The sequence below is a fragment of the Cygnus olor genome, chromosome 4 (assembly GCF_009769625.2).
Source record: "Cygnus olor isolate bCygOlo1 chromosome 4, bCygOlo1.pri.v2, whole genome shotgun sequence".
NCBI lineage: Eukaryota > Metazoa > Chordata > Aves > Anseriformes > Anatidae > Cygnus > Cygnus olor.
In genome coordinates, this window is record NC_049172.1 from 17,000,403 (window position 1) to 17,019,572 (window position 19,170).

Here is a 19,170-nt window from a genome sequence, read left to right on the forward strand (position 1 = left end):
TGTTGCTGTCTTTAAGTAACTAAAGTTTGTTCAAGTGGTTTCATATCTTTCTAATTACTGCTAAATAACACTACAAAACATTACTGTTTGGCCTGAACTATAAAATTAACTAGACTGCTTTATCTGCCCTATTTGTGACAAACACAATTACTGATGCATTAGATTATATTTCTTTTCATATAATGACTTTGTGTTGATAATTTTCCTGAACCCTAATATATATATATTTTTTCTTTTTATTCCAATTAAAAATAAACACAACACTTCAACATCTCTCTTCAAAATATCTGCTATTCAAGCAACAGAATTGGACTAATTAACTCTTGAAACTGGTTTCTTGGATAAACCTTTAAGAATTCAAAATTATCTTTGTATAATATTTTCTTGAAAGTCTCACTTTCCACAAACATTTATGTCATGCCAGATTATGTGTGGAAAGGGAACACAGCTAAAAGCCAATAATGGAAATGAAGTTAATTCAATTTTCATGAAAGCAAATATTTCAAAAAAAATCTGAAATACTTGTTCTGGTCTATTTATGTAGTGAATGACTAATAATAAGTTGTCTAGTAAACATTGTTTACTCAGCTAAAACAAATTATGATTATTTAATATAAGGCAGACCTCCACAAACTGAAAATACAAATAAATAAATATAATAAATATAACATTCATACTCATCTAACTTATCAGAAGACTTAGAGTTGCTGTTGCCTTGTTTTTTACCTTCCGTTGCCACCCTCAGTATTCTCTTCAGATGTTAAAACTCTTACAAGAAGTTACATGAGTCTTAGTTTAATGCATATCAGAATCACTGCATGAGTAGTAAAGGAAGACGTAGCCAACCCACCCTTTTTTTTGAAACATGTGGCAAGTTACCTGTGGCACGCTAGATGGCTAACATGGTTTAAGACACAAATTATGAATCTATGCCCCTTACGCGTATATTCCAAATCTGTCCTGATGCTTCATGAAACAAATCTGAAGCAGTGAGACAAATGAGCAAACAGTGACCTTGTAAACCCAAATACCTCCTTTCATTCTCAGTGCTTCTTTGGAAAGTAAACATTATTTATACCCTCCATTGTTTTCCCCAAGCTTTCAAGGTTCTGGATACTACAATTTTCCAAAACTGCAAATACAAGGTCATGCTGAAATTGTTTAAACTATTGCATTCATAGATTGTGTATACACAGAAATTACATTTTTACACGGTTAAGTAGGGTGCAAAGTAGTTATTCTTTGATTTACTAATCTTCTGCCATTAAATCTGCATGACTAAACAAGTATAAAAATGAGAAATCTGTGTTCTCCATCAGAGATCATTTGTAATAATAAACACTAAAGAGCACAGATCTACATCTCACGAACAAAACAAAATATTTAAAAGCTTCATTCATCCAACCAAAATAAATAAGGAAACCTGCACATCAAACCAAGGCAATTCACATTTGATAAGAAATGCTGTTAAATAGTACTGTTTTAAACCATACCTTCCTAATTTTTGCAGGAAGTTGCCTTTGTGCAAGATGCCTTGCACTGTAAAATACCTAATCAAATATGTGACATTTGGCTGTTTGTGCCGTCTGTTGCCATGCATATATGTTACAAATAAGAGATCATAGAACCACAGAATCATAGGGTGGTTTGGGTTGGAAGGGACCTTAAAGATCATCTAGTTCCAACCCCCCACCATGGGCAGGGACACCTTCCACTAGACCAGGTTGCTCAAAGCCCCTGTAATTTGTTATTATTTTTCCCCAAAAGATCAATAGAAGGCGATATAAAATACAGGAGGTACAAATACTAAATGAGATACAAAGTGATTTAGAAAAATGGGGTTGGAAACAACTAAAAACAAATTCATCATTGTACTCAGAACAGCAACTATGTGAAACACTATGTGACACAGGATAAAAATAAATCAATTCATTCCTACCCACTGCATTCCAAATAAAAGAGGATGCAAGTTTTTCCAAATAGCCTCCAGTTCCATAAAGGTGTGCTACTACACAAATGTTAAAAATAAAATAAAATGTAGGATTGTGAAAAAAGTACTAGTGAAATTAACTACTAGCAAGATTCCTTAGCTGACATGCTATTAGCAAGTGCTTGGATCATGCATGGAGCTGACAGGTTCATTCAAGAATCTTAAGTTTCTGTCTTCCAGTGCAACATAAAAAGGAGATGAAAACAGTCAATTATATAAATAAGAATCTGTGTGAATGAGTGCACGTGTATTTTTTTTTTTAACTGATACTTATTTTAGCTAGCTGACAATTTCCTGAACTTTTCTTAAAAGGCATTATAAGAAAATATATTCTGAATATATGAGTAGAAAACATTTTTAATATTTTTAATATTTTTTGAGCAGAAAATATTTTAATGAGTACATAGATATTTCATAGGAATTTTCAATAAAACTTTTTATAGGGATGATATCTAAAGTTTGAGATTAAAAGATAATAAGACAGAGCTCATATACCTATTAAAAAGTAATATTAAGAATCCAATCAGAAGGAATAATAGCCTTTGAGTAGGACACTTACCTGGCACATGATCTATATGGGAGATTGCATGAATTTGAACATTGGTCTCTGATATCTAGACTAAGTTTCTTAATCATTAATAATTAATGATATTGTGTGCTTTGGACTGGATCATTCTCACTACAAAAAAAGAGCAAACAAAAAGGAAACAAAAGCTTTCTTGCATTCATCCCCAGATGGGACATGAGGTTCTCAAAAACTAAAAGGTTGAAAGATGTAGAGTAACAGTTTTCAATCCAGTTAAGAGATATCGAATTTTATTCCTCTGAAAATGTGATTACTTCCAGTATAAATTAATGGCAATAAATGATTGCCACTGAAATATATGAAATATGCAGATATGACATTTTTATTAAATATGCAGCAACTGATATTATTAAATCATAATAATACTCATTCAAAACCTAATAACAAACTGCTGCCTTTGAAAATTAAAGAAGTAGTCTATTTGCCAAACAAATTATTTTTGAGATAAGTACAGCTATTATACAACTTCATAAATGTTAAATGCCAATCTGATACAAATGTGACACCTCAGTGAAAATTAGCTAAGAGCTGCTTTTTCATTCTAGAGAAGTGTGCTAAGCTGCCATGGACAAATTGTTCATGGGTGTATGTGCCCCAACAGCATAAGCAGTTAAAAACTTGCTCTTCCACAGCAACCAAAAAAACAAGAAAATGAACTTGTGTTCATTGGTCTAGAGAAATAAATGTATTAGAATATTCAGATATAGATTTTTGTATCACCAGAAGATTCTAAAAGTCAAATTCCTAGAAGAATATAGGGACGATCTATAAAGATACAAACAGAGACAAGTTAATAGTTGCATGTATCTGCATTATTATATATGCCGCCACACAAAAAGAGTTTGTTGTGTTGGCATGTGTACCTTAGGGCAAGCACTGAACCACCTTGCAAACTATCTGCTGTCAAAATACACAGGGCTGGAGCTAGGCAGCCAACAAGAAGAGTATGATCAACTGGGAGCATGAAGCACATGAATTCCAGACAGGAAATTCAAATAGCTGCTTATGTTCGCAGATAAATTGAAGTTCAAGTTTCCACGAGGAATAGCTTACATTTCAACCCAAATGATGAGTTTTCTCATTCCCAACCCAAATGATGAGTTGTCTCATTCCTGATTGTAAAAAGAAGTCAGTACTACCGGCAAGAGGAGTTTAACATGTAACAATACAGAAAATAGTGTGCCATGACATCAGACAAAATTGACTACAACATGGCTATAACTACAGCAGTAAAAAATACCTGAACTGTGTGATTCCATTCTTAGATGGGTAACATAACAAACAATATTTTCATATGTCTATTTCTAGCAGGAAAGCAGAATACAGAGACACAAAAGCAAACAGTTGTACAACCGAAACCAGTATACAATTTGGTGCTAGTATTTCCTAGCATATGTGGCTGAATCACACGCCAACCCAACAGAGATTCCTATTACACTTTTTTCAACTTTAATAAACTCCAACATCCATGTAATGTAACATGTAATGGAATAACACAGTATCATGTAAACACCCATATCAATGCCAATTGCATGAATACTAGAAAATGTATAAATGCACTCATATTAAATGACTCCCCACCAAAAGATCTCAAGTTCCTATACTGATTGCCCCACGTCACAATATCACTTCACAGTGCTACTTCACAGCAGTAAGAGGACTACTTTGAACTTTCTCTTTTAAACTGTAATTTGAAATATTCACAGAAAATTTTCAGTCACTTGTACACTGGTATTTACTGACAAAAATGTGAAAAAAATCTCATTTATAAAATAAGATTGACAGAATGTCAATATACATTATTCACTGGCAACTATATAAAGAGTAAATAATATAAGATTATAGTTCTATTGAGGTTGGAGTAACTTGAAGACTCTATAAAATAATAAAAAAAATGTTATCAGACAATATGTTCAAGTGATTAAATATTTTAAGAAAAATAAGCTAATTACCTATGCTATGGACCAGACAATATGACAAGAATGAAGGCACAGTAAAAATATTTATTTCATTGCTATCATTTAAAATTCATATATACTGCATAAGTGAAATAATCAGGATATTAATACGTACTAGAATCACAGAATCATTAGGGTTGGAAAAGACCTCTAAGATCATCTGGTCCAACCACCACCCTACTACCAATGTCACCCACTAAACCATGTCCCTAAGCACCACATCCAACCTTTCCTTGAACACCCCCAGGGATGGTGACTCCACCACTTGCCTGTTCAACCTGTTCCATGCCTGACTACTCTTTCTGAGAATAAATGTCTCCTAATATCCATAATTTACCCTGGGTAAATTGTCACCAAATAATTACTTGAATGTCCCATCCTTCTTGAAACACCTAATAACACACATGGCCTATACTAAGTGAGAGGTAGGATACTATAATCTGAGGGAAGGTGAAAGACAGACATTTCCATGGGGAGCCTGTGGACCATGGCAATGTTAGTACAAGGAAAGGAAATAATAAATGTTCCATAAAACTCTCATCTCTCGAGTCTGTGATTTTGATTCTCAGAAAAGCTATGAATTTTAGTTTCTGGCTTGATTCTTCTAAGAATCAGGTCTCCTTTGAAGATTAGGCTTACGAGCTGTGAGGAAAGTTGAGCTCATTCTTGAGGATAGCAGTTGTTTATTTTTCAGGAAATAATTTAATACAATAGATGAAGTCCAAAGTTCAAGCATGTAATTCAGAGATTTTGATGGTTCCACTAGTGAAGGATACATCATAGTGGTTGAAAATTTACCACTCACTTCAGAGTAGATCCACTTGATGCACATTAGACAAGAAAGAGCTTTATTCCAATGATGAGTTTAGCCTGAGGATTTTTTCACGGCTGTTATTTGCAGAACATTTTGTTCAAGGTCAGACCTTTCTCTAATATAACCTACTATTGAATAATTACTTTCCGCATAAACCCAGGATAGGATAGTATGTTACAGACAGATATATCTATCAGTGGAATTGTTTGGGGACTTCTCTGTGTTGAAGTTCTCACACTGCATCTTTTTAAATAGATGACTGAACAGTGAGGGAACAGATCTCAACCAGACATTAAGGGACAGCACCACTAAGCTATCAGCTGGGGAATATGTTTCAAAAAATGATTACTTTATCTCTGATTCCTACATGTAATATTCCCTCTGCTACACTGATACTAATTACTTTTGGTTTTGCTTGTTTAACTGATACATATTAAACTCGGGAAATTACTCTTAACTTGTATTTATCCTGCAAGTTTCTTTCTTCCATTGTACATTAGAAGAAGAGACTGTATGCCCGAAAGTTTATCTACCATTTCCAGTTACACCAGCTAATCTCAGAAAAAGAGACTTGCACAAACCTGCCTGTACTATGTTTTTACCTAATTGCAAATAAATCGTTTTCTTTTTTAATTTGCTTGTTTGATTGGCTTTTCAATATGCATATCTTAAGGACAGTTTCACTTTAGTTGACTGCCTTACTATGAAATCAGTGGCCTTATGGGAGACCGTATTTCTCTTTGTGCATAAAAAGAATGTGAGATAATGAGCTCAGATTCAGAATACGACCTTTACAAGCAAGGTCAGTATATTCAGAAAACTTCCCTACTGGAGAATCTATGAACTGAACTCAGAAAGGCTTTTATTGTGCCAATTGGCCAGTGGCTACAGCTGTACAGTTAAAAATAGAAAGTCAACAGCTCACACATTAACATCATTGCAACTGTCAGCCAGCAATGACAAAACCCATGACCTGGCTTTTCATGACCCCTTCATACAATTACTGTTATTTTCATAAAGAGCTCAATATTGGCTGGTGCAAAAATGGCAAAGAATTTAAAATAATATCAAAATGTCAAGCAGTTCAATTTCAACAATTATTTTTATCACGGCTAGATTCCTCCTTTGTGCTCTTTAAACAGTTTGACAAATGTATTTTCCCATTCAAAAGATTTCAAGCTGTACTTCCGATTTCTTACCACTGCTGAGATACACAAATAAAATTTCTTAGCAGTAGATTCAAATATTTTATTGGAATGTAATCTTTTGCCCAGAGAAAAGTGCTGTGCTAGTTAAACATCTTCTCAATATTTTTAATTTTCCATGGTTAATTCCCTTCTGGATAAATATCAGACCATTTTACTCAAGTCAACAGATATGATATCCTAAATATGCTTCTAATATGAGTATCAAAAGTGTGTGTGTCCTATTTTGCAAGCACATTATGCTAAAAAATAAAAACAAAACAACAAAAAACTTCTGTCGAGCTCTTCAATACATGAAATTGTCATATAGTTGTAAAAATACAAATATACCACATTTACCCACTGTTGGCAACTCAAAAGTTGCAATGTATTTCTACAATACGTCTCACCAGACAATGATCTCAGGTAACACTATGTATTAGAGAGCATTGGCAAGTATAGAACAGTTTCAGATGTGTTTAAGGCTGTTTTTATTGGCTGCTTTTTATTTCCAAGAAACTAATGGAGAATTGAAATGTGCCATGACCCTAGTAATTAGAAATACCCTATTAAATACATCAAAACCCAGAAAGACTACAGTGCTATTACACTGGAGCAGAACCACTGTTATTTTAATCCGAGGAGTGTTCTGTCTTTTGATATACAAAAAGATACTACACCACAGCCAACTAGTGAGCACACCAATCACCTTTACACAAGCAAAGCTTTGGGAACAGCTGGGCAGATAATACAACCTCTACTGAACACAGACATTTTTCAGGTACGTGTACATTGGGAATACACTCAGTAACACTTTGCTGCTATTAAAGTTTCCAGATGGAGGCTGTCTCATAAATGTCTGTGGTTTTTATACCCACCTACCTGATCTTATCAACATCAAAACAGGCACTGTTTGTTCTACGTGAAACACAGAGTTTTACTGGCCATCGAGGCCAGTAAGCTTTAGAGAAACAGTAACAACAGGTACTAAAAAAGCCATCCCAAGTTGAACCCAACTAACCTGGTTTTCTCCTTTAGAGGAAACATACCGTACAAAACAGGCATAGCATACTCCTACTGTTTGCTATCAGTGCTGAAAAGCAACCAAGAGACACTTGGGGCTGTTATGCTTTCAGTTGGGCAAACAAATAAATCTAAGATACAGGTATATTTTCAGCAGATATTAACAAAAACAGGGCACAGGCCACTCACGTCAGAATATATACAAAGAGCATAAATATATGAAGCAACACTCAAAGAAGTATATGCCATTTCTAATCCAAAGTTATAGAATTTGTATATAATATGATAAAGGAAAGAGAACTGAAACTACAAGTTATTAGTATAAGAAATAGGATAAAGCCGCTGAGATACTTACCACTGTGAAATTCATAACCTTCAAAATCCATATTGTCATTGCTAAGTTAACAATCATGGTAACCAACAGGAGAAGTACAAAGAAGTATAAGCACCTCTTTCGCCATCCATAAATCCCTACTGGGTAAAACTGAGGATTTTCAGTTCTTGGAAGGCTGTTCTGTTGTGTTGCTAATATATACTGCTCTCGTGTCATCTGAAAAAGAAAGATGTAAGGGTAAGTAACGAAAAACTGAAAGGCCTATATCTTATAGATTTTATCATGTAAAGATTATCTGAGAACATAAAGAAATCAATTTCTATGGGCAGAGAAGGGATGCATAAATTCAGGAAAAACCATATAATTACTATTTTAACTAGGCTTTTAGTAAGAATCTGGTGGTTTTCATTGTATTATTTTTAATTAAAGCTTTTGTTTGATATTTCAAATTGGATTTGTGTTTCAAATGTATCAGCAAGAAATTCTAAAAGATAATAAAGTAATTCATGTACATAGCCTGCATTTTACTTCCAAAACCATTTTACTGTTCTTTGTGAGGTCATTCAGAAAAAACAAACTAACAAAAACAAACAAAAAACAGTCTTGGAGAAATAAGTCATGGAACAATTTCATACAAATAGAAAAAAAATCTATTGCTTCTAGAAATGCATGTCAAAAATGAAGTTATCACTCTTTTATTGTACTCGGTAAATTAAATTAATAATTTATGCCATTATATGTACACTTATATTTTATACAAAAGTATGCCATTATTTGTACCATATTTTACAGAAACAGAAAAAAGAAAACTCTTCTAAGCTTTAATTTTGGCCATAACTTCTGTTTTTATACTGAACTATTTCAAGTTATTCTAGCAAATGAACAACAAGAAACTGTTTACAAAGTTATTAGAGAGGTTACAATTAAATATTTAGAGCAAAAATGCTTAAAGCATTTCAGAAGAAACCATTTTACATTTTTAGACTTTTTTTAACATTCTTAACTTTCTTTTACAGGTATTTATATTCATATTCAGATATCACATTGCCTTTAGACTGGGAGGTATTACTTTTTCTCCATGAATTAAAAATGAAATTAAACATATGCCCATAACAGCATTGATTTAATAGGCTTTGTGCACAGGGGGTGGAAAAAAAACAACAAACAAACCAACAAAAAAATTCTCTCATTGGGTTTATAAGCTTACGTGCACAAAATAAATCAGATAAAATGATCAGTTTTACATTTAAAGACTGCCTTTCATTTTACTAAAAGATCATAGAACAGCCTGAGCAAAACTCAGTCAATTGATTCAATAAGAAATAAGAACCAGATTAAATCCCTTTGCAGGATCAAACAACTGTTGGTTTCATAAATATACATGTGTATATATGTATATATTTAAAATGTAAAGCTAAAAGATGTTTAGGTAACCATCTCAACTGCTAGAGGTTTTCCCACGCACTTGTTAATGAACAAGACACAAACTGCAAAAATTAACTCCCTGTGAATATTTACAACCAGAAGTCATGAATACACATCCATATAATAACACTAATACGCATCAGTAGGTCAAACCAGGAACACCAAGTTTACAAAGTTGGTTTTAAATAAGCTAGTAAACAGGAATTTTGTCAGTTACGTTCCTCAGTCCTCCCAAGGCAAAATGTTACCAGACTTCAAAATCTTGTTACCCTTTATCATGACAGTATTCATCCTTTTTTTTACACCATTTCATTTCTTGTCTTGCCACCCAACTTTATATGTAACTTACAAAGTGATTAACACCATTAAAATTAGCCAAAAAATCAAATTCCAAATTGTGAGAATGCCAGAAATAGGACTGCCCCTAAAACAGAATGTTTCAACAACATTAATAAAACCCTGCTAAATCCCTAATTTAATTCCCCAAACTGAAGCTGACCATTCTTATGAATACCATTAACTTCTTCTCAGATACTTTATACAAGAGCAAATCTTCTATAAAGGTTAATTCATATACAGTCCACATGTTCTATTGAAATAACTTTTTTTTTCTTTTGATATCATATACAAGCATTTTTTGTTGTTGTTGTTAAATCTGTTGAATATTTTTTCCAATAAATAAACAAATAAATAAATAAATAAATAAATATTTTACTTCCAGAACTGTTCAACATAAAACCACACCCAACTAGCTGTCATCCAACTTCAGGCAAGTCAATATATTTCCTATTTTGTCAGTCCAAACTCATGTAACATCAGTTCATCCCTACCACCACCAAGGATCAAGATTTCATTTTTTCTAAGAACTATAAATACACACCTAAATAATAAACAGGCAGTCCCAAAGAATATGCCATATGCTATAACTATAAGTATATTATTGCAATTTTTGCTTTATCTTTTAGGGTTATTAGTCTGGCCATGTTACAATTATCGGCAGCATTCTCACTATGTATTGTATACTCAGGTAAAAATTCATCAGCTAATTTTTAAATTATTGAGAAAAAAAGTCCTACTTGGTCTGGAAATTAGCACTTGGGAATGTTTAAGGTACTAAGACACAGACACACAAAAAGTTTGATGAATACTTCCATTCAGTATCACGCTTTTATCACAGTAACTGAAAAATTATTAGATCATATTTACTTCAGAAATTCTAGATCACTGGAAGAGCAAGTAAGTTACTACAATATTTTTAAAACATGAACTCCATGAGCCTTGCCAAACCACACAGTATGACAGAATATCTTTCAAAAACTGGTCACACCTAATAAATCTGACGAGTTTTAGCCTAGAGTTCTGATTGATAAAGTGCATATATACTTTTTATATATATATACACGCACACACTTCTTTAATAATACGTATACATGCATTCAAATAAATGCATATAAACATACACACTTTTGACAACCGACTATTTCATCCTATCGAATTTTCAAAATAGATTATGAAAATACACATTTTAAACAGGCTGACTGACAGATTTTATTGAAGAGGTATCATTATTAGATGAATATTTAAGAAAACTGATTGCACTACTAAACTTAATGTTATTCCATTATTCAGGTATAGTAAATATGAAATGACCAGCGACTATTTCAAGATGACAAAAGAACCATGGGTTCATTGTTTACTTGGATTTTTGATAATGCCTGAGGATCTCAACTAAACAAAAATAATTAAAGAATTGCTTCATTAAACAAAGGTTTCAGTCTTAGCATCTGAAACTGGTAAACTGCATAGTGCACATATGCATATATACACAATATCATAAGCAACCCAGAGACACACACTAAAAGAAACAAAAAATAATTCCAGTAGTATCATAACTAATGAGAGCTCTAATTCAAATCAAAAGTAATATGGGATGCATTATTCAGTACCTACAAAGAAATTAAATCAATTCTTACAGTACATTGAATGAGTATCATAAACAGTGCAAAGGAAATTATCACAGCATTGTAAACTATTTAGTCATGTCACAACTGAATTTTTAATTTTAATCTCCAGCTACTCCTATACTTTTTGATCCTCTTCAGTATTAGAACATAAAAAGATCACACTATTGATATTTTGGGGCCACTATGTACTACAGAAACAGATACCTCATACCTAAAAACAATTAATGAATGAAGCAGAGACATTTTACATTTTCAAACTTTACTTTAGTCTTTTGAAAAATCATAACGTCTTACAGAGGTAAACTTTGAAAGCAAAAAAAATAGCAAAAGATGTGGAGAGGATAATGAGCAAATAATCTAAATCCAGAGGATGAGATTGTTGGAATAATTCCTAATGTTACAGTAGCAACCTACTTAACTAGTGTTTATAAAACCCATTTAGAACTTGATTATGACTTGCAAATAACCCTCTAGGCAAGCACAAGTTTGTCTTAATGGCTAACAGCTCTTTTCTAAATGTCACATAAGAAGATTCAAAACCAGCAAAAGAAATAAAAGGATCATTGTTCTTAATTAAAAGATTGTTAGTCTAACAGAAGAAACAGTCCAATATTTGCTGTTAATGCAGGCAGGGTATTTGACTTCTGGCTTATTAATTTTCTGAAAATAATATTTTTTTTAAAGATAAAAAAGTTATGTAATCATTTTGTCTATATATTTTCTGGATCAGCTCAACAACTACTAAATCATTGTTGATTCCATTCATCCCAAATTTTTTAAAAAGTTACCCAAGAATATAAATATATGTTTTGAAAGGTGTTTTTTGCCATTTTGCTCAGGAAGCAAAAAATAGGCAGTAGTAGTAGCTGTAGTAGTAGTAGCAGTAGTAGAAGATAGATTTAGATTTGATAATCTGAAATGGCAGGGATGGGGTTGCCAAATGGTAATACCATCCCCATAAGAAGGCAATTAAAAAATTCTTCCCAAGTGTGGTTGACAAATAAAAACAAAAAAAAACACAAACAAACAAACAAACAAACAAAAATAAACTTAATGCAGTAGCTTCCTCATGACACAGTGAGGAGCTCTTAGGAAGATCACCTCTCTGCATGTGCATCCAGCTGCTAAAATAGGTGGAAATCCAAACTGGGAGCAATACCTTTGATCAAAGCACAACATGCTTTAAGAAACATAGATGACTACAGAAGATTATGATTATACTTAACAGACACAGCAGAAGTTATCAGAGAGAATTACAGAGGTTGATATGACTTATGCCTGTTTGAAAGTCAGGCAGTCTAATAAAAGACCGGTATTTCAGTGGGGATGGGAGAAGAAAGAAACTTCATAAATGATTTGCCAGGATAACTACAATGTTTTTCAGATCTGAAATTCTTTCATACACATACGTCCCACTGGACTGGGACTCCTGTGTTTTTCCTATCCCAAATCTATGTGTCAAGCAGGCAAATCTCTTTATCAACAAGATCTTTGTCAGCATCATTGCACATAAGAGAAACAAGAGCTCAGGAAGGAGAGGAAGAAACTCTTGTACAGACAATAAGCAAACCAGTGAAAAACTGAAGAAGACTCATCCCACTGCCCTTCCATTTGGCATTACTTTCAGTGCTTTTTCTTTTCAGGCAATGTAAATTTGGAGACATTACAATCAGAGCTGGTCCAAAGTTAGTTTTTCTAGATCCTGTTCTCTACCAACTTGTTTTTAGTTTTCTGAGAAGCCCAAGCTGAAGGTCTCAAGTTTCACGATCCCTGAAGCAAATGTTGTAGTTCAGATTGCTTAGAGACACACAGTTCTCTCTAATCTGACCCAGATTTTTTGCTAGCTTCAATTAATACATTTCAATTGACAGTCCTTCCTATTAACAAAGCTTTCATACTCCTACCTTTGAGAAAAGAATTATTCAGTACCAGATTAAAAAAAAAGTGATTAATAAAGCCTGCCTGCATTCTCAAGGGTGTAGAACTGAAATAACAACCAAACTGAATATATTTGAAACATCAGTACAATGATTAAAACTGGTTTGAAATTTTCATTGAAGACTGCTTTTATTGAAAGCTTGATTACTTGCTCATTGATATTCAGGCATTTGAACAAACTCCCACTAAAATGGGAGACAGGATGCCATCAGACACTCACAGGTAACTTCGGTGAATGACAAAACTTTCCCTTCCCTTTTCCATTCTTTTTTTTTTGTTTAGAACTTCTAACATTTTTTAGAATATTCAATATTTAGAATTTTAACATGATGTTTTATTTACTATATTTATATTTGAAACAAAAAATAAAAACATTATTTCTCTTACATGATTATTGTTTTGAGAATTCCATTTTGTTGGTCTGATATGTCTTATTAGCAGAAATTACCAGTACAGGCATATCAAGATTTAATAAAATAACCTTAATAACTGTAGAAATAAATGTCTTGGAATGATTTAATATATATATATATATTTTGTATTATAGATGGCAACGTTTATCTAAAGCTACAAGCATTTTTCAAGCCTGACAAAATATTATCACAGCAAAGATTTAGCTATATTCAAAATAACCTAAGAAATAAACATCTAATTTCACAGATACAAGTCTGAAACTGTTTACTACTCATATAGTGGAAAAGTTAAGCCAAAAAACAGTATGATTGGTGTTACCTCAGTTATTTTAATCGTAGCCAATCACATGCATGACACAACTTCTAGACATTTTCATTGCTGATTAATTCTCCGTGCATTATTTTCTTAATTCACAGACAGGATGAAAAACATATATAGAAATTTTAAAATATACCAATATCGTTTGACAGTGTCTGGATCAAGTCATAATGTGGGCTGATAAGGAACGTATTAGCAATCAGATGATGTGTACAAATTAAGGAAGAGGAAAAAAATATATATATATAGCTGGCAGGGAATATTCTTCACATCATCATTTAGGGGGAAAAAAAAAAAAAAGGGGGTACCAAATGCAGAGTGCTCATAACTTGCTATAGCTCAGGATATCTTATAGGTAAATTTACCAGAACCAGCTGGCTCTTTTCACTCACCCTGACAGCAACATAGCTCCTGGCCAGCTTTAGACACTTCTTCTTTGGTGCGACACTACAGCATTTTGTTTCCTTTCTACACAATATGTAGCATTAATTAAGCTTACAGTTAAAATATTACTCCATTTTTTCTTTACGGATTTTATCTGGAAGTTTATTGTATGTAGTGAAAAATGTACTGCAATATTTCTTATGCAGCAAATACTCAAGTACTTCGTATGTGTACACCCGAACCTTGACACTAAAATCGAGAGTCAGGATATAATCAATAAGAAGTTTATTATAACAATAAAGAAGAAGGTGGTAAGCAAGTGGATTGTATCTCTTGAAAAGGCTTTACTAATCAAAGGATGGATTTTCTCGGAAAGCTTTTAAAATGTCTAATGGCTATATACAAAGCTCTTGCTGTCACTTCCAGAACGTGGTGAAGCAGCTAATTTGTTTCTTCTCTTCTGCAAGAGTTTGGTACTCGACAACTGGTTTCTAAAAATAATAGAAGAAGATGATAACCATCTTGGGTTAAAAGGGATCAAACTAACTACTATGAATAGACTGACAAGGTAATACAGCTGCATTCTTAGAGAAATAAATATTGGAGGGAGAGATGTTTCCTTTGAAAACATCCGTATGTGGGCTACACAAGACCTGCAGGGTCTTACCCTTATGGTATTAGCCATTCAAGAGTTTCCAAAGGCAACCAAAAGCATGTCAGCAACTGACCCAGGTATAAATGGTCCATCTGGGACACAAATTGTTGGCTAGATATGATAAGAGCCACATCACTACTTTACACATTACTGGAAAAACATAATAGTGTAATTATTGCCCTTGATGGACAATTTTACATTTGTCAGCATTTGTTTTTTTTATTTTGCTATGTCATTTTTTTCCTCCCCTCTGTTTCGTATCTTCAGGATCAATCACTACCAAAACTGCTAAAACAACCCAAAAGCATTTGAAGAGTATGGTTCTTCTGAGACCCACAATAGGGTATGTCCCAGTTTCACAGAATGGTTGAGGTTGGTGTGGTGCTTTTACTTGGGTCGGCAGCCGAGCTCCACCACAACCGCTCTCTCACTCCCCCTCCTCAAAGAAGAACGGGGAGAATATATGATGAAAAGGGCTCAAGGATTGAGATAAGGACAGGGAGATCGCGCAGTAATTATTGTGACGGGCAAAACAGACTCAGCATAGGGAGATAGTAAGATTGATTGCCTATTACTAACAAGCTAGAGAAGTGGGGAACAAAGGAAAGAAACCAAAAGCACCTTCCCCCCCATCCACCCTCTTCCACCTCTTCCCCCCAAGCGGCGCAGAGGAACAGGGGAATGGGGATTATGGTCAGTCTATAGCGCTGCTTCGCCGCTCCTTCTCGGTCACTCTCGTCCCCTGTGCTGTGGGGTCCCTCCCACGGGATGCAGTCCTTGCTGGACTGATCCGGCGTGGGCTGCCCACAGGCAGCAGCTCTTCAAGAACTGCTCCAGATATGGGTCCGTACCATGGGGTCCATCCCTCAGGAGCAAACTGCTCCAACCTGGATCCCCCACGGGCAGCTGCTCCTGCCAGGTCACCTACTCCTGTGTGGTCTCCTCTCCACGGGCTACAGGTCTGGCCCGGAATCTGCTCCGGCAGGGGTCTTCCACAGGCCGCAGCCTCTGTCAGTGCAGGCCCACCTGCTCCACCGTGGTCTCCTCCATGGGCTGCAGCGTGGAATCCTGTTCCACTGTGGTACTCCATAGGCTGCAGGGGGACAGCCTGCTTCACCATGGTCCTCACCACAGGCCGCTGGGGACTTCTGCTCCGGCACCTGGAGCACCTCTCCCCCTCCTTCCTCACTGACCTTGGTGCCTGCAAGGCTGTTTCTCACTCCTCTCACTCTCCCAGCTGCTGTGTGGCGCAGTGTTTTTTTTTTTTTTTTTTTCCCTGTCTTAAATACGCTCTCACAGAGGCACAAAACAACATCGCTTATTGGCTCAGCTCTGGTCAGCAGTGGGGCCCTTACCTAACATGGGGCAGCTTCTAGATTCTTCTCACAGAAGCCACCCCTATATCCCTCTGCTACCAAAACCTTGCCATGTAGACCCACTACAGTTGGAAGGAAGGTCATCAGGTCAACCCCACTGCTAAAGCAGGGACACCTAGATCTGGCTGTCCAGGACCACATCCAGAAAGCTTTTAAATGTCTCCAAGGACAGAGATTTTACAACCTCTCTCGGTCACCTGTTCCATTGCTCAGTCACCCTCATGGTCAAAAAGTGTTTCCTGATGTTCAGACAGAACCTCCTGTGTTTCAGTTTGTGCCCACTGCACCGTGTTCTGTCCCTGGGCACCAATGAGAAGAGTCTGGCTAGGTTCTCTTGCACCCTCCCTTTAGGTATTTATATACTTGATAGATGAGTTCCCTCCTGAGCCTTCTCTTCTAGGCTAGAAAGTCACAGAGCTCTCTCAGTCTTTCCTCACATGAGAGATGCTCCATGCACTTCATCTTTTTCATTGCCTTTTGTTGGACTTTCTCTAGTAGCTCCATGTCTTCCTTGTACTGAGGAGCCCAGAACTGGGCTGACAAAGCACTCCAGGTGTGGTCTCACCAGGGCTGACTACAGAGGAACAATCACCTCCTGCAATGGGCTGGCAATACTTTGCCTAATGCAGCCCAGGATAGCATTAGCCTTTGTGGCAAGGGCACATTGCTGGCTCATGCCCTGTCTTCTGTTCAATAATACTCCTAGTTGAGTGTCCTGGTTTCAGCTAGGACAGAGTTAATTTTCCTCCTAGTAGCTGGCAGGGTGCTATGTTTTGGATTAGGATGAGAAGAGCGCTGATAACATGCTGATGTTTTAATTGTTGTAGAGCAGTGTTTACACCAAGCCAAGGACTTTTCAGCTTCTCGCTCTGTCCTGCTAGCGAGCAGGCTAGGGATGCAGCAGGAGCTGGGAGGGGACAGACCCAGGACAGCTGACCCAAACTGGCCAAAGGGGTATTCCATACCATCTGACGTCATGCTGAACAATATATAGGGGTGGCTAGCCGGGGGGGGGGGGGGGGGGGGGCAGCTGCTCGGGGATAGGCTGGGCATCGGTCAACGGGTGGTGAGCAATTGCATTGTGCATCACTTATTTCGTACACATTATTATTATTAATACTATTATTATTATTATTATTGTTATTATTTTCCTGTCTTAATAAACTGTCTTTATCTCAACTCACAGGCTTCACTTTCCCGTTTCTCTCCCCCATCCCAGAGAGGGAGGGGGGAGGGTGAGCGAACGGCTGTGTGGTGTTTAGCTGCCGGCCGGGCTAAACCACAACAGTCCTTTTGGTGCCCAACGTGGGGCACGAAGGGTTGAGATATCAACAGATTTGACCAGAGTGTGTTAAACTAAAATTGGTATAAGTATTCGACCTGCTTAATAGTTGCTAGTCACAATGTTGATTGCCTTAATCTCAAGTCTGCTGAGCCTGTTTCCCAAATTGAGTTTTATAGCACGTTACTTTCTGTATGTGCTCCCTGTCGTGCTGTTTATCCTTTCCGGGCCCTGGTTTAAGATTGTTATGGTACTGTGTGGTGTAACGATGGCTTATGAAATGATGAGATATCTGGTCATGACTCTAACCTGGTATTTGTACTCAGCACTGTCGTCGACTCTATACTTCGGAAACCATATCTCAGAAACTATTAGCAATTACACCTATTGCCTTTTTTCATCAGGGAGTCAATCTGTGGAGAGGACAGGGGAAGATATTTTTTCCTACCTGTTCACTCTCCCTTCCTCCTTCACCACCCTCTTATCCCCCGAGCTAGTTACGGTAGCTCTCCAAGATGTTGAATATCCTTGGGATACTCAGACCAGCATGTTCTTGTTGTTATGTCTCCTGAATGTGCTTCAGGTTTTGTTTAAGGTTAAACAACTACTTAGGAATCTCATCTGGAGATCTGTCTTGAGGCGGGATATTTGCGAGTGGCAGGGAGTGTGGGAGGATATGGGCAGGTTTCTAGGGCAGTGGGCACCTCCAGTGTTTTGGACATTCACCCCTGAACAACTGCAAAATCCTAAAAAACTGGTAGAATGCTTGAAAAAAAGGTGTCATGACTCTGGCAGTTCCAAAGTGACACAAATCACTGTGGTGTGCTGGGGTCTGGCTTGTGCCTATCGAGCTACAATTGATGCTACTATCAACCTAGTGACAGACCCCGCGGCCGTTCCAGCTCCAGCTCCCGCAGCCGTTCCGGTTCCAGCTCCCGCAGCCGTTCCGGTTCCAGCTCCTGCAGCCGTTCCGGTTCCAGCTCCTGCAGCCGCTCCAGCCCCTGCAGCTGCTCCAGCTCCTGCAGCCGCTCCCACTCCTGTGGCTGGGTCAGAGAAACGAACTGTAGCAGTGCAAGTTGTCCCTGCAGAGGGTATTCCAACCCCTGTGGCAGACCCTGTGGCTGGGTCAGAGAAATGAGCCGTAGCAGTGCAAGTTGCCCCTGCAGAGGGTATTCCAACCCCCGTGGCAGACCCTGTGGCTGGGTCAGAGAAATGAGCTGTAGCAGTGCAAATTGCCCCTGCAGAGGATATTCCAACCCCTGTGGCAGACCCTGTAGCTGGGTCAGAGAAGCGAGCTGTAGCAGTGCAAGTTGCCCCTGTAGACAAGGTGAAAAAATGGTATAGAGACTCAGGTTGTTTAGAACGCAGACAGTCTTCTGCTAGGTCTAGGTATGGAGAAGACGGGGCTGGGCCATCAAATGTGCAGGAGGATGAGGATGAGGATGTCGAAAAATCAGCAGTAACTACCCGAACCCTATACCAGCGTGAGCTACGAGATGTGCGAAAAGATTTTGGTCGCTGTATA

At 36.8% G+C, this 19,170-nt stretch overlaps 1 protein-coding gene across 2 annotated transcripts in view; it reads right to left on the bottom strand.

Moving 5' to 3' along the window:
• The window catches only part of SGCZ (sarcoglycan zeta), a 444,208-nt gene that overhangs the window by 193,815 nt on the left and 231,223 nt on the right, over positions 1–19,170 (bottom strand). For both annotated transcript variants that reach the window (XM_040555999.1, XM_040556000.1), the window contains exon 2: positions 7,911–8,105. In XM_040555999.1, coding sequence (XP_040411933.1) covers positions 7,911–8,105 — 195 coding nt within the window. The remainder of the gene's footprint in view (positions 1–7,910; positions 8,106–19,170) is intronic.